The sequence below is a fragment of the Crinia signifera genome, chromosome 2 (genome assembly GCF_055691185.1).
Source record: "Crinia signifera chromosome 2, ASM5569118v1, whole genome shotgun sequence".
NCBI lineage: Eukaryota > Metazoa > Chordata > Amphibia > Anura > Myobatrachidae > Crinia > Crinia signifera.
Genome location: NC_139218.1, coordinates 84,561,525 through 84,574,845, shown reverse-complemented (window position 1 = coordinate 84,574,845; position 13,321 = coordinate 84,561,525). Strand labels below are relative to the sequence as shown.

Below are 13,321 nucleotides of genomic sequence, written 5' to 3'. Positions count from 1 at the left end.
CTAAACTTTTTTGTTTTACATAAGCCAGTTGCAATATCTATGTGACATTACATTTATCCTCTCACTCTGTTCCTGAAACTTTATACTGAGAGTAGAAACCCTACACTTGGGTTGTTGCCACAGCATCTGCAGAGGGAATCAGTAGCTGGAACTATTGCTGGTATAGACTCTTCAACAACACTTTTCAATCTTCCCATCTCCAGGACGTGATCTGAATAGTGCCATATTTTGACCCCGGTTTCTTAATTGCACAACAACATCAGCAGATATTGGTAATAGTTCTTGACAACTTTAGCAGGTCAAAAAGGCTGACCAATGAATTGGAAGTGTTATCCCACAGCCCAGTGCACAAGGAATAAACTATTATTTATTGACACCAGGATATGAAAATAAGGGTTCTAGAGACACATAGAGATGCGATAAAATCCTCTTTGCTAATGACTGAGAATCAAATTCACACGCTTCTTGCAATAAAATCTAGCAATGACAAAAAAATCAGGAGCAACACTGTAAAATGGCTTTTCATTTGACAAGGAATGATTTTGAGTAACACCACCCTTTGCATTTTTGCTCTAAAGCATCTTGGAAAAACACATTCCTTTAAGGCATGCAATGCTAAAGATTTACCTTTTTGCCATGCTAAAACTGTTGCAGGACATGCCAGGATGTGTAGTTTAACAGCTGGAGGGCCCAAGGTTCTCCATCCCTACTTTAAGGTCTGTAGGTGTCATGCAAAGTTCTAAACTCTGCAGAGGATGGAGTCTCAAAGACTATACAAAAGGCAAGTTTCCCTTTGTATACTAATGGAATTACACAAATTTTCCATACTTCCCTGTGATTTTGTGCCTTTTATGTAATGGATGCAAAGTGTGCTATGCCCTCGGGTCCGGCGCAGCCCAAACACTGCACACCCATTTAAATCATACTCGTCTCTCTGTTGCATCCGACACAAATCAGTCACAGCCATTTCTCAGTGAGTAGCGCCATACACAATAGAGGTGTCCTCATAGGCCCCATTTCCTGGAGACCTGCACATGCGCCGTAAACTCTAGCACAGGTCACCGCCAGGCCCCCTCCTCCCTTAAAGAGCCCCTATGCTTAACAGTACCATATTGTCAGAGAAACTTAGAATATATTAAAGTTGAAAATGGTTCTTACCTACTCTATCCTCAGACTGAATGGCAGCTCCACATGTCATCAAGCTTAACAATGTTCGTATTCAGAGGTGGAGGGGGATTTTATGCAAATTATGGCGAGAGGAACTTTATGATTTTTCCATGTAAAAATGAAGACAACTGAGGCTTACAGTAAGGGAATATTAAAAATACATAAAATATCACTTGTGCTAGTAGCTCTGACTTCAAACACCTGCTCAAAAAAACAGACTGCTTAGGTTTGGCATTTGTGTTTACGTTATCTAAAGGGTTTCAGAAGACACGTACATTTACCAAGAGTTTATTTTGGCACAAATTTTAACTATTATAATATAGAAAGTCAAGCCAATCTCCGTTGTGATTGGCACACCTGTTTTTCCAAATGTGTCCACTGACTGTGGGATATTTAAAACTGTAGTTTGCATGGTGCTGCTGCATTAAAATGGCAAAAATCACAAATTCTATATAAGCGTACATTTTTTTATGTATAAGTGGGCCTAGTCCTTCCTAAACAATATGCTCTAATAATTTCCAAATTTCTTATAAACTAGTTATTTTATTAAACTGTAAGCACAGATGAGAACAGAGAACTGTACAACTAATGTCTGTTTGGTGTACTTCTTTTGCAGGTGGGCATAACAATAATTCCAGCATAGAAATAAAAGGCATAAAATTAATCCTCAAATTGGCCATTTTCAGATCAAACCTTCCTGTAAGAGCTCACCTTTCCCCTTCCCTGTTAACATTCGCTCTCCCAGCACCCCCACCATTACTTAGAAATTCCAGGTGGAAGAGATTTCAGAGCTTGACATCCGGCTCTTCTATAGCTAGCCCATCTGCAAATCGTCAAGTCTCTGCAATTAGCTTTCTTATTTACAGCTGTAATGAAGCAAAAGTCAAGGATTTAGCATGGAACTGCTGATCTGTGTCTGCCTTTTCCTCTCACTAGCTACCAATGACTTTTCTTTTGATTTAAAAAAAAAAAAAAAAAAAAAAAAAAAAAACATCTGCTGTTTGTCCAAATTAGCTTAAAAATAATTACTTTTAATTTAGATAAAAATAATCCATGTTCACTAATTTTCAAGGTTTATTTTGCTATTTCACAACATATTCCATGCCAAAAATGTGTGTGTGGCTGACAGAGAGGAGAAGTTGTCAAGCTGGCCCAGTTTGTTTTATGGTCCAAGGTCGTTGATGCATTTTTTGGCATCACTTCATGGCAGGAACACACCCAGAGACTTTCATGTCTGAAGTAGAAAGACAGCAGGAGAGATAACATAACCAGACTCATTATTAAGGATAGGGAGGGTGGGATGCGCCAAAGATATGTTACAACAGTTTAAATGTCCATCTAATTTGATGGAGGGATTGTTCACCTTGGTGCATGGATGTAACACAGATACTGAATCGTTATTTGTTCCTAGCATATATCTGTACTTCCTGTTGACTATCAATTCCATCATACTGTATATTGTGTAAGACAATGTGTGGTGATAAATATCACTTGCAGACAAATGAGAGAAAAATGACCCATGACAAATCATTTAAAATAGGACTGTGACAGCTGTCATTACAGATCAGGCACATTCTAGAATATATGAACACTATGAGCTGCTTAACTGGTACATATAGTTCTCAGCTGGGTATATGACCTAGCACACAAAAAAAGTCAAAAGATCAACATCCAGTGGTTGGTCATAACTGCTAATACAATGGAAGCAAGGAACATGAATGACACTGTATGAAGCCATTGTGAGAAACGTATTGTTTGCCTACTAGGTGTTTCACCATGCACTGGGTTTTAACAAAATGAATGTGCATGAAAATGGGAGGTGTGCGGCAAATGGAGTTAGTGCTTAATGTGCATCATTTAACATACCAATATGAAATCAAATAGCAGCAGCCGTTTTAAGACACGACCAATCACAAAGTGGGGTATATTTATTAACAGTTTCTTATATAGCGCATACATATTCCGCAGCGCTTTACAGGTATTCAATTCAATTACCCCCTGCAAAACATTGGGAGTGAAAAACAAATGTTTCTCTGGATTTTTCACATATATTTTTAGAGGTTATCCAATTCGATTTCCCATTAAAAAACAGTCTGCTTTTGAGGATTTCGTTTCGCCTTCCTGAGGTCACAAGACGTCTCAATGAAATAACTTGCAAATAGTACTCCTTTTATGGCTCTTCGTTTTCCCACTCCTGATCAAAGCTCTCACAGCATTTGTGAAGGTCACATTTCAACAATAATATCACTAACTCTTATGGAATAGCCACACAAATTAAACCTTACATTTTTCATTAGACTCGGATTATTAAGAAATCACCATCAAGTATTTGCATGCTCCAAACACCTCACCTGTACTAGGGAAGGATTTAGGGATTTGAAATCAAATGGGTCGGGGATTACGCCTTTATTGATGTGGCTAGTAGTTGGAAAAGGGTAGGGGCTTGATAACAAGATCACAGCTATGTGGGTGCGACTGAAATCATGAAGATCATTCCCCATCTCTGCATTTTCTGAACTTTATTTCGTATCGCAAGGGTCACTGCCTGATGATCACTCAGAGGACCAGGCAAAAACATCAATGAGGCTACCTAATATGAAAACCTTTATATTTGCCTTTATGGGGACAGTAGAGAATAAAAGTACCTCCCCTAATTCTCCAAAATTAATGAAGGGGTTAAAGACAACCAGAGTAAATGGAAAAACAACAAGTAATATTCCTTACAAAGTTTATATTACAGTCACATACTGTACACCATGATACTCACTTTTAGGGGGGTATTCAATGTGAGGGTCACGGCATTCGAGCTTACTCGACCACCGTGACCCAGTCCCGTTCTCGTTAAGCTCGACTGAGAACATGCAGGCGGAATTCAATGTCCCGCCTGCCGGGGAGCGAGAAGGGGGCGTGGCCACGAGATGCGGCCGGGACGAGACGAGCTGCAGCCGATCACTTCCCGGCCGTTCTTGGCACAACGAGCCTGGCAGCTTGTGAAGTCGGGCTCGTTCTGCTGAGATACCCTGCTCAATGATGTCGGGGAAGACAGCATTGAATAGGGCCCGGCGGGCATCTCCCCGATGGGAGATGCTCGCCGGTGATTGAATAGCCCCTATAAAAACTTAGATGATCAAAATAAACCAAAATTAGCACTCATCAAGGTAGTAGAATGGATTGTAAATGCCCCAATACACATTTTACCCACATCACATTACCAGCCAATCAGCTCCAATTGCCATGCTACAGGCTGTAAACCAAATGTGATAATCCTAGCTGCACGCAAAGGCTAGAATAGAAATGCGTCACCTAACACATATATACAGTACATCATATGAACAAATAAAGAAAATGATAAATCCCTTTGTAGCGCTCTCTTGGTCTAACATTTCCAATGACAAAATTTAGTAGATGGTCTCTTGAAAATATCTGAACAAAGTTAATAAAATACAGTATAAATGGCTAAAGAAAAGTTAGGTAATTGTTAATCTTCATGCATCACATCATGTCACTGTATTGTGTGGAAATATGTGTCACCTTAACGCTAAAAGAACAAACTTTACACACACCTAAAGACTTACCTGTCCAATCTTATCTGATTGGAACAAAACTCTGGTAATATATGGGAGCATATTTGCATATTTACTCCCAAATGAGGGTAAAAACAATCGTAATTGAGATAAATCAGTAAAGCGGTTTGATTTATCAAACTAGTCCGAACAATTGTTTTCATCCATTTTGCAGCGTTAGTGAGGAAATGATCAATAGTCATTTTCTCACAAACATTACCGGATTTTTGTTCACCCCAGACAGATTAGACAAAAAAATAAAAAAATAAAAATCACAAAAATGGTCATTCAATTTGGTTAAATCAACTTATGCAAATAAATGTATTTGTCGATTTTCCAGCTTTTAGAAGCAAACGGTTGATTATAATTTGTTCACAGACATTACTAGATTTTCGCTTCAATCAAATTAAAAAAATAAAATCTATGGAAAGTCTGCCCTCACTTTCAATATAGCCCAGATAAAGTCCAGGAAGGTTCTTCCCTGGATCACCAATGTGTTTTGACAATGGTATAGTCTCTTTCATGGTGTGTCTCCAATGTTCACCTTTGTCATTTTACACCTAGTGGTAATCATCCCCATACTGAGAGGGTGTCCATGGGCAATACACATAAATGAGCCTGCTTAATTGATTACAAATGTTGAATCAACCTTTATAATCCAATACCTGCTATTTATAGAACAAACATGTCTATATCTCTATATATAGATATCTATATGTACACTGTTAAAAAGTGGCAAAAACAACGAAAGTCACTATGCGTTCCATTTTCTGTATTGTACAGTATGACCGTCAGATGTGCTTGTGAATTCTGGTATCTTTTTTTTTACCAGATGGGGAGAGAGGAGCGCCATGCATTCCACTTCGTGGCAATGCATGATGCCAACTGGAAGTGGCAAACCCTCCAGTGTGGGCTGTTTAGGAATGATGTTCAGTGTTCTTTGGTGCATGCGCATACCACCGTGATTAGGGTCACATGCGCACACCACCCAAAAAAACATGGTGTTTGTATTCCACCGCATATCTCTATGCATGAGTGGCAATCATTTTTTATAGGTAAATCAACATATTTCAACATATTTATTCTATTCTTTTTGATTCTGGTGTATGGTATTTGCTTTTTTAGTGAGTTCCATCTAGTTGTATCCTGAATATTTTTGAAAAAGTGTCCCTAATATGGTTTCATCATATTCCATTGCTCAAAATTGTCTTTAAGTTCTCACTTTGGGTGTTATAGTCTTATTTTGTAGCAACTTGTTCTAATCTGATGGAACTGGCTGTTCGGAACTAAAATTAGCTAAATCCGGAAATAGTTACCATTAAAAGGGATGAACGAATTACAATCTGTTTGCTTCTTAAGCTTTGGTGTGAATTCTAAGTCGTCTAAGAAGTGTAGTAAGGCTGTATTTTTATGAAATTTAAGGTGTATATTTTTCTTTTTTGAATTAAGATAGGTGCAAATTTTCTACAAGGAATCTTCGCCCTTTCCAAATAATGAAGAGGTCGTCTATGTACCTTGCCCAGGTTCGCCCCACAGTCATGCTTTCCATGTATGGATTCTAGTTCCCATTAGGACAAACAAATTGTCATTATTAGGGGCGAACCTGGTGTCCATGGCTGTGCCATTTATTTGTATATATTCTTATTCATTGTACCAGAAAAAAAATGTTCTTAAGAACAAATTTGATACCTTCTGATGTTAAATCATGTACTTGGCTCAACTGATTGTTTTGGTTAAGGAAATAACACTGCCTTAAATCCGTCATTATGATTATTTTATAGAGCGAATACACATCTGCTGTTACGAATATGTAATCTTGCTCCAATAGGATATCTGAAAACTAACTGATCATAAGATCCAGTTTTATAAACTATTGGTTAGTCTATTAGAAGTGATGGATTCTGTCCCTGCTACTATGGCTGACAATGGAGATTGTACACACCTTTATGAATCTTTGGCAGGTTTCAGAAAAACAGTATTGATGGCTTAGATACCAAAATACATTTAAGATTTATTTACCGTAATAGCTATAGTTTATCTTTGTTTAAAAAGGTAAATATTTTCTGATGGGTTACCCCTACGTTTTTTTATATGTGTTGCTATCTGCTAATTGCCACGTTATCTTTTAGTCATAATAGGATTTGTTAAAGATAACAATGCCTCGCCTCCTCCTTTGTCTGCTGGTTTTACCTCTTAAGTCTTTTAATGCTTTTTTAGCTAAAGCTTTTTTTAATTGACTGATTTCAAAGTTTTTTTCTCTCTATGTTTTCAAATGTTTAAATAAAACCACCTTTCTTTTGGGCTGGATAGAACACAGGTTTTTTGGGGGGAGCGGGCTTTGCTGCTGCTCCTGAGATGCTGGTGCAGCAGCATCCAGGAGTTTGATGCACTTTTTTTTTTTTTTGCAGTATTTGCGCACACACTTTCCCCCCCACTTTATTTGGGAGAAAAAGTACGCCTTATGGTGCAAAAAATAAATCTAGAACTCCTTTCTGTAGATCTTAATACAGGACAGCATCCCTAAACGGGCCACATTGCAGGGTATGTTGCTTCTGGCTGACATGTACTCCTTAATGTGGAATGTATGACGCTCCTCTTCGTCCGGCAAATACAATTCCGGATGTCACAAGCACTATTAACAGGAAATGAAACTCAAAGATATTTTTTTGGGCACTTTTAAACCATGAATATATGTATATTGTTTTTGTTGTTGTGGTTATATAAATGGCAGGTATTGCAAAATATAGGATGATTAAAATTGCACTAATCATATAAACTAGCCCGATTATGTGTATCCCCCATGGACTCACCACACCCTCTGAGTTGGAGGGATGATTAACACTATTTAAAAAAAGGACTTAAAGATGAGCATGGAAATACATGTTGAAAAAGACTATACAAATGTCAAAACACATTTGTAAACCAGGTAAGGACAAAACCATAATCATCTGGATGCCTACTGGCTGGTAAGACCCCCTTAAACTATATTGAAATTGAGGGCAGTCTTTCCAGAGACAATTTAGTCATTTATTTCTGGCATCCTTTTCTGGTGGATCTTAATTGTGTCTAGAATTGTAACCCCTTATTCGATGTCCGAAGTGAGTTGTATGATGAAAAACGTAAAAAAAAATACACCATTAAGACCGGTTTTAGGTTTATTTTAGTGATAAGAATGAAGATTGATGTGTAAGTATATCTTTGTTCTTTTAGCATCAGAATGACTGACAGTAGACTATGATGCAAGTAATAGTCTGATTATGCTCTTACAGTTCTTTGTAACAAGAACAAGTCATATATACACATATATATGCACATATATATATATATATATATATACATACATACACACACACATACATATACACCTTTTACATGTCACTGATTAGAGACACACAACAACACATCTGTGCTATATGATTACATTATTTGCACTCAGCCATCTCTGAATCCACCTGCCACCACAGACAACACATGGGCGCCGTGCTGTTTGTGCATACACGCATCTCAATAACTTCTGGACCCGGAAGTGATGTAACTGCATGTCACAGGACCGGATATGTCATGTGTATGCATTCCACAGCTACTAAGCTGCGGCGCTATGGATTATATATTAAATCCCAAAATCAACTAATACATGCGGATATTTACATTGCATTAATATATATATATATATATATATATATATATATATATATATATATATATATATATATGTAGGTATGGGCGGCGGCACTCAGAAATAAATGAGACAGCAGGCAGAAGTGGGGTGCCGACGTTTCAAAGCCCGCAGGCTTTTTTATCAAGGTGCTGTGTTCACCAGCACCTTGATAAATAAGCCTGCGGGCTTTGAAACGTCGGCACCCCACTTCTGCCTGCTGTCTCATTTATTTCTGAGTGCCGCCGCCCATACCTACCTATATCCAGGGGGACTACGCTCGCCCTTGTACAGGAAGGCACCAGATACTTATCATATTTACAACAGCCCCCTCGACTGGAGTGCCATCCCCAGGATTTATTTATATATATATATATATATATATATATATATATATATATATATATATATATATATATATATATATATATATATATACACACACACACATACAGAGTACCACAACACTCGCCATCCCTGCGAATGGGGTGCAAGCAGCACTCGCCATTCCCAGGTTGGGGTGAAAGTGGCCTGTGACCACATGCTCTAATAAATACAAATACAGGGACTCAACACTCTCCATAATGAACTAACTCACCTTAGTATACAATTAATCAAATAAATAATGGGGTTTTAGTTCATGAATTGATCAATGCATTTAAGCTTGCAGCCCATCGCCAAGGGACCCCATTTCACTGCAAGAATGGAATGGCTGCTTGCACCCCATTCGCAGGGATGGCGAGTGTTGTGGTACTCTGTATGTGTGTATATATGTGGGTTAATTTTTATTAACCTTTGTTACTGTGATCATAGCTTTCTCTTTCACCCCAGATGAGCTAATTTATCTGTAACCTGTTACAGCTGCCCCTTTAATTCTAAGTCAGGTGTTGTGTTAGGTGACTGCCTCATCTTTAAAAGCCATAAGGCACTTGGCAGGTGAGCTTTAAACCAGGAAAAAGCACATGTCGACTTTAGCTATGATGTGTCAGCAGTTGGAAGGCTCTTGAGAAAAAATTGCTAGTGTAGGACTTGCAGTGAAATGGGGTCCCTTGGCGATGGGCTGCAAGCTTAAATGCATTGATCAATTCATGAACTAAAACCCCATTATTTATTTGATTAATTGTATACTAAGGTGAGTTAGTTCATTATGGAGAGTGTTGAGTCCCTGTATTTGTATTTATTAGAGCATGTGGTCACAGGCCACTTTCACCCCAACCTGGGAATGGCGAGTGCTGCTTGCACCCCATTCGCAGGGATGGCGAGTGTTGTGGTACTCTGTATGTGTGTATATATGTGGGTTAATTTTTATTAACGTTTGTTACTGTGATCATAGCTTTCTCTTTCACCCCAGATGAGCTAATTTATCTGTAACCTGTTACAGCTGCCCCTTTAATTCTAAGTCAGGTGTTGTGTTAGGTGACTGCCTCATCTTTAAAAGCCATAAGGCACTTGGCAGGTGAGCTTTAAACCAGGAAAAAGCACATGTCGACTTTAGCTATGATGTGTCAGCAGTTGGAAGGCTCTTGAGAAAAAATTGCTAGTGTAGGACTTGCAGTGAAATGGGGTCCCTTGGCGATGGGCTGCAAGCTTAAATGCATTGATCAATTCATGAACTAAAACCCCATTATTTATTTGATTAATTGTATACTAAGGTGAGTTAGTTCATTATGGAGAGTGTTGAGTCCCTGTATTTGTATATATATATATATATATATATATATATATATATATATATATATATATATATATATATATATATATATATATATATATATATATATATATATATAATTATTATTCTGCAATGCCAATATATATCTATATATATCTATTCCGCAATGCCAAGCCAAGGTAACTATCTAATATACAGTAGCACAGCGGCATCCAATAAAAAGAACAACAAAATAGAAACAAAAATGGCTGCACGTTCCACCTGCTACTCGGACCGCACAGAATACTAAGTGGATTCACAGTGGGATTCAGGGGTAAATGCAAGCTAGAGGTCACAACCTCTTACAACCAATGTATATCATCACATCTAAAATATTGTAAATATACTTAAACCCCTACTATAATGTTTTTCATATTGTTTTATATTTTTTTGGTACTTATGTAGTATCTGGGCTGCCGATTTCTAAATCGGGTACATCGCATCGCATCGCATGCGACCATCGGATGCGATGCGATGCCCCGATTTTTCCATAGGAATCAATGTTAAAATGGACTGAGTCCATTTTAACATGGAATTCAATGGGAAAAAGGGGTCCTTTTCATACCCCTACTATCCAAGTGGGCATGGAGTTGGATATAAACCTGTGGCGAGCGTAGCGAGCCACCGAGCCCGAAGCGTGGCGAGCGTAGCGAGCCCCGCGAGGGGACACAGAATACCGTCCCCTCGCGGGGCTCGCTTCGCTCGCCACGCTTCGGGCTCGGTGGCTCGCTGCGCTCGCCACAGGTTTATATCCAACTCCATGCCCACTTGGATAGTAGGGGTATGAAAAGGACCCCTTTTTCCCATTGAATTCCATGTTAAAATGGACTCAGTCCATTTTAACATTGATTCCTATGGAAAAATCGGGTCATCGCATCCGATGGTCGCATGCGATGCGATGTGATGCGATATCGCATCGCATCGCATCTGATTGTATGCCTTAACTTAAGGCATACAATCAAAAAATCGGCAGCCCAGATACTACATAAGTACCATTTTTTTTTATATTTTTATCCCTTTGATAAAGCTGTACCTGGTTACAGCGAAACGCCTCAGGCGTAAGCACTTTGGCTACCTTCCTGCTACCTACCCTGCCATTTGGTTCCAGACCAGCCGTCACCAGAGCTTACCATCAAAAAAAACGCTATTATATGGAACTTTGCAAAATTACTCAATTCTCATCTCCACTTGAAGGACTTTGCGGTTATGCTTTCCTAAATACGGTGTTGTCGGCACCCTGTAGAACAATATCCCATCATAGTCGACAAGCCACAACATCGGGCAGCCACAGGTGGGAGACCTTGTCCTTGTAGCAGCCACCATCAGTTGGTTATGTGTACACACACACACACACACACACACACCGATAGCTGGAGTTTTGATTTCCATGCAGGCTCATCAAATTTATTAGGAGAGTGGTTTATGGGGTTGCGCTCAATGCCGAGATTGGACTATCCATCCCATGGGGAGGTCTCTCTTGGACTTCAGTGTTCTGGGGTTGTTTAATTTAAAACACAGGGTAAGACTTTCATGTTCTAACCCAGTTCATGCTTTGGCCCATTATTATTTAGCAATATGTTGATTCTTTCGCACAAATTTGGCATGTATCTTAATGTCATTTAAACAGGGCAGGCGACAGTGTTTATAAGAGGCTGATGCCACACATCAGACCAAGATGTTGTTGGGCGTAAGTTTTTAACATATTTTTCTGGTGTCACATTCAATTCTATGTTTCTATCACATGCTTCTATTATCCTGATTGGATCTCTTAACATTTTGTAGTTTTGGTGATAACGTTGTGATCTTTCACTTTTTGTATTGTAACACACATCAGTTTGTTTATATGACGTGATTGAGATCTTCTCCGTGTCCACCGTCTCGCTTACCCAGCTGACGTCATCAGTAGACGCTCCAGTAGGTGCGTGGGATGGGGAACGGCTGGAGGTTGCTCAGGTATTTATAGCACTATTGTTTGTATATTTGTTTGCTCTTCACCTTGATAAAGAGGCCTATAGGCCTTGAAACATTGGCTTTACACTACAGCCTGGTGTGTTCATTTCCGAGTGCCGCCGTCCCCTAAATCGTATATATGTATACATATTTTCCCTCATTGGAAGTAATAGACCAAGTGACCTCTACAAAAGGGATTTTTTTATTCTTTGTTCACGTGATGTTACAGTGTGTGTGATAAAGGAGGACCAGAGTGGTTGGCATTTTAATTTGACAAGTTATCATTCTTCAAGGTTTAGCACGTCTGCTCATAGTGTAAAATATATTTTAATACTAACCGATCCATCAAAAACATTGTCATAGATGTTTTCCATTCCACACTTGGGGCAGCAAAACTTGAATCGTTCACAATCTCTGTACTTCTCTTCATCAGTTAGCTGAGCTGGACCTCCCAGCAAGGCATCATTCTCCTCATCTTTTTGAAAATGTTGCTGAACACGGAACTGAGATGGATCAAGGCCTAATAAAAGTGTAAACAAAATGCTTGTAAGAAAAGAACTTCTGACTGGATGGCTATTTTTTCTGTTTGTGCAGGGTGGTAACCACATGAATATGGTTTACAGTACATTATTTAAAACAGCAAAGGAAAGTTTTAACCTTTTAAAACAAATAGTAGTCAAAACTGTGCTGCCTGTAGAGTCTATTTTTTCTTGCGATACCGACCACACGGGTACACGTATCTGCAAAGCAAGCTGTAAACAAACATTGCAAATTTGTACTAGGTTTTCTAACAATATGTACTATATAATCCATATGGACAGTTCATATCGCACCATATGTAGGGCTCATAACAAATATTGACATTTAACCTTAACCTAATGCATTTGAGGTTGTGATCATTTCATAAACATTTTATCCTCAGGTAGTAGTCATTTACATTTAAATATGTTAACTTTCAAATGCTTAAAATTGTAACCTCCAAATTAGATGAAAAGGGGTTAAATAAAACGTTAACCAAAATCAACTCGTTAATAGCCAGGCAAAATCAGCTTTGATGGGCAGTTCACTAAAGAGCCAAACATGCCATTTTATGCCTTGACCATATAGAAAATTTAATTGTGGAGGTGGGAATTCACAGTAGTTCTGTCTATTCCTATCCAGTGACATTTTTTCATGAAAGTAACAGGTGAATATACTAGATTATCAAGCTAACCAATATTATGGTTGCCACTGATTCAGTCAATCAAATACGCTACTAAGCATGGGGCAATGTGG

General features: G+C 38.6%; 1 protein-coding gene across 2 annotated transcripts in view; it reads right to left on the bottom strand.

The window, feature by feature from the left end:
- POLA1 (DNA polymerase alpha 1, catalytic subunit) overlaps positions 1-13,321 on the bottom strand; it is a 332,356-nt gene that overhangs the window by 152,020 nt on the left and 167,015 nt on the right. For both annotated transcript variants that reach the window (XM_083172524.1, XM_083172525.1), the window contains exon 32: positions 12,385-12,566. In XM_083172524.1, the coding sequence (XP_083028650.1) occupies positions 12,385-12,566 (182 nt within the window). The remainder of the gene's footprint in view (positions 1-12,384; positions 12,567-13,321) is intronic.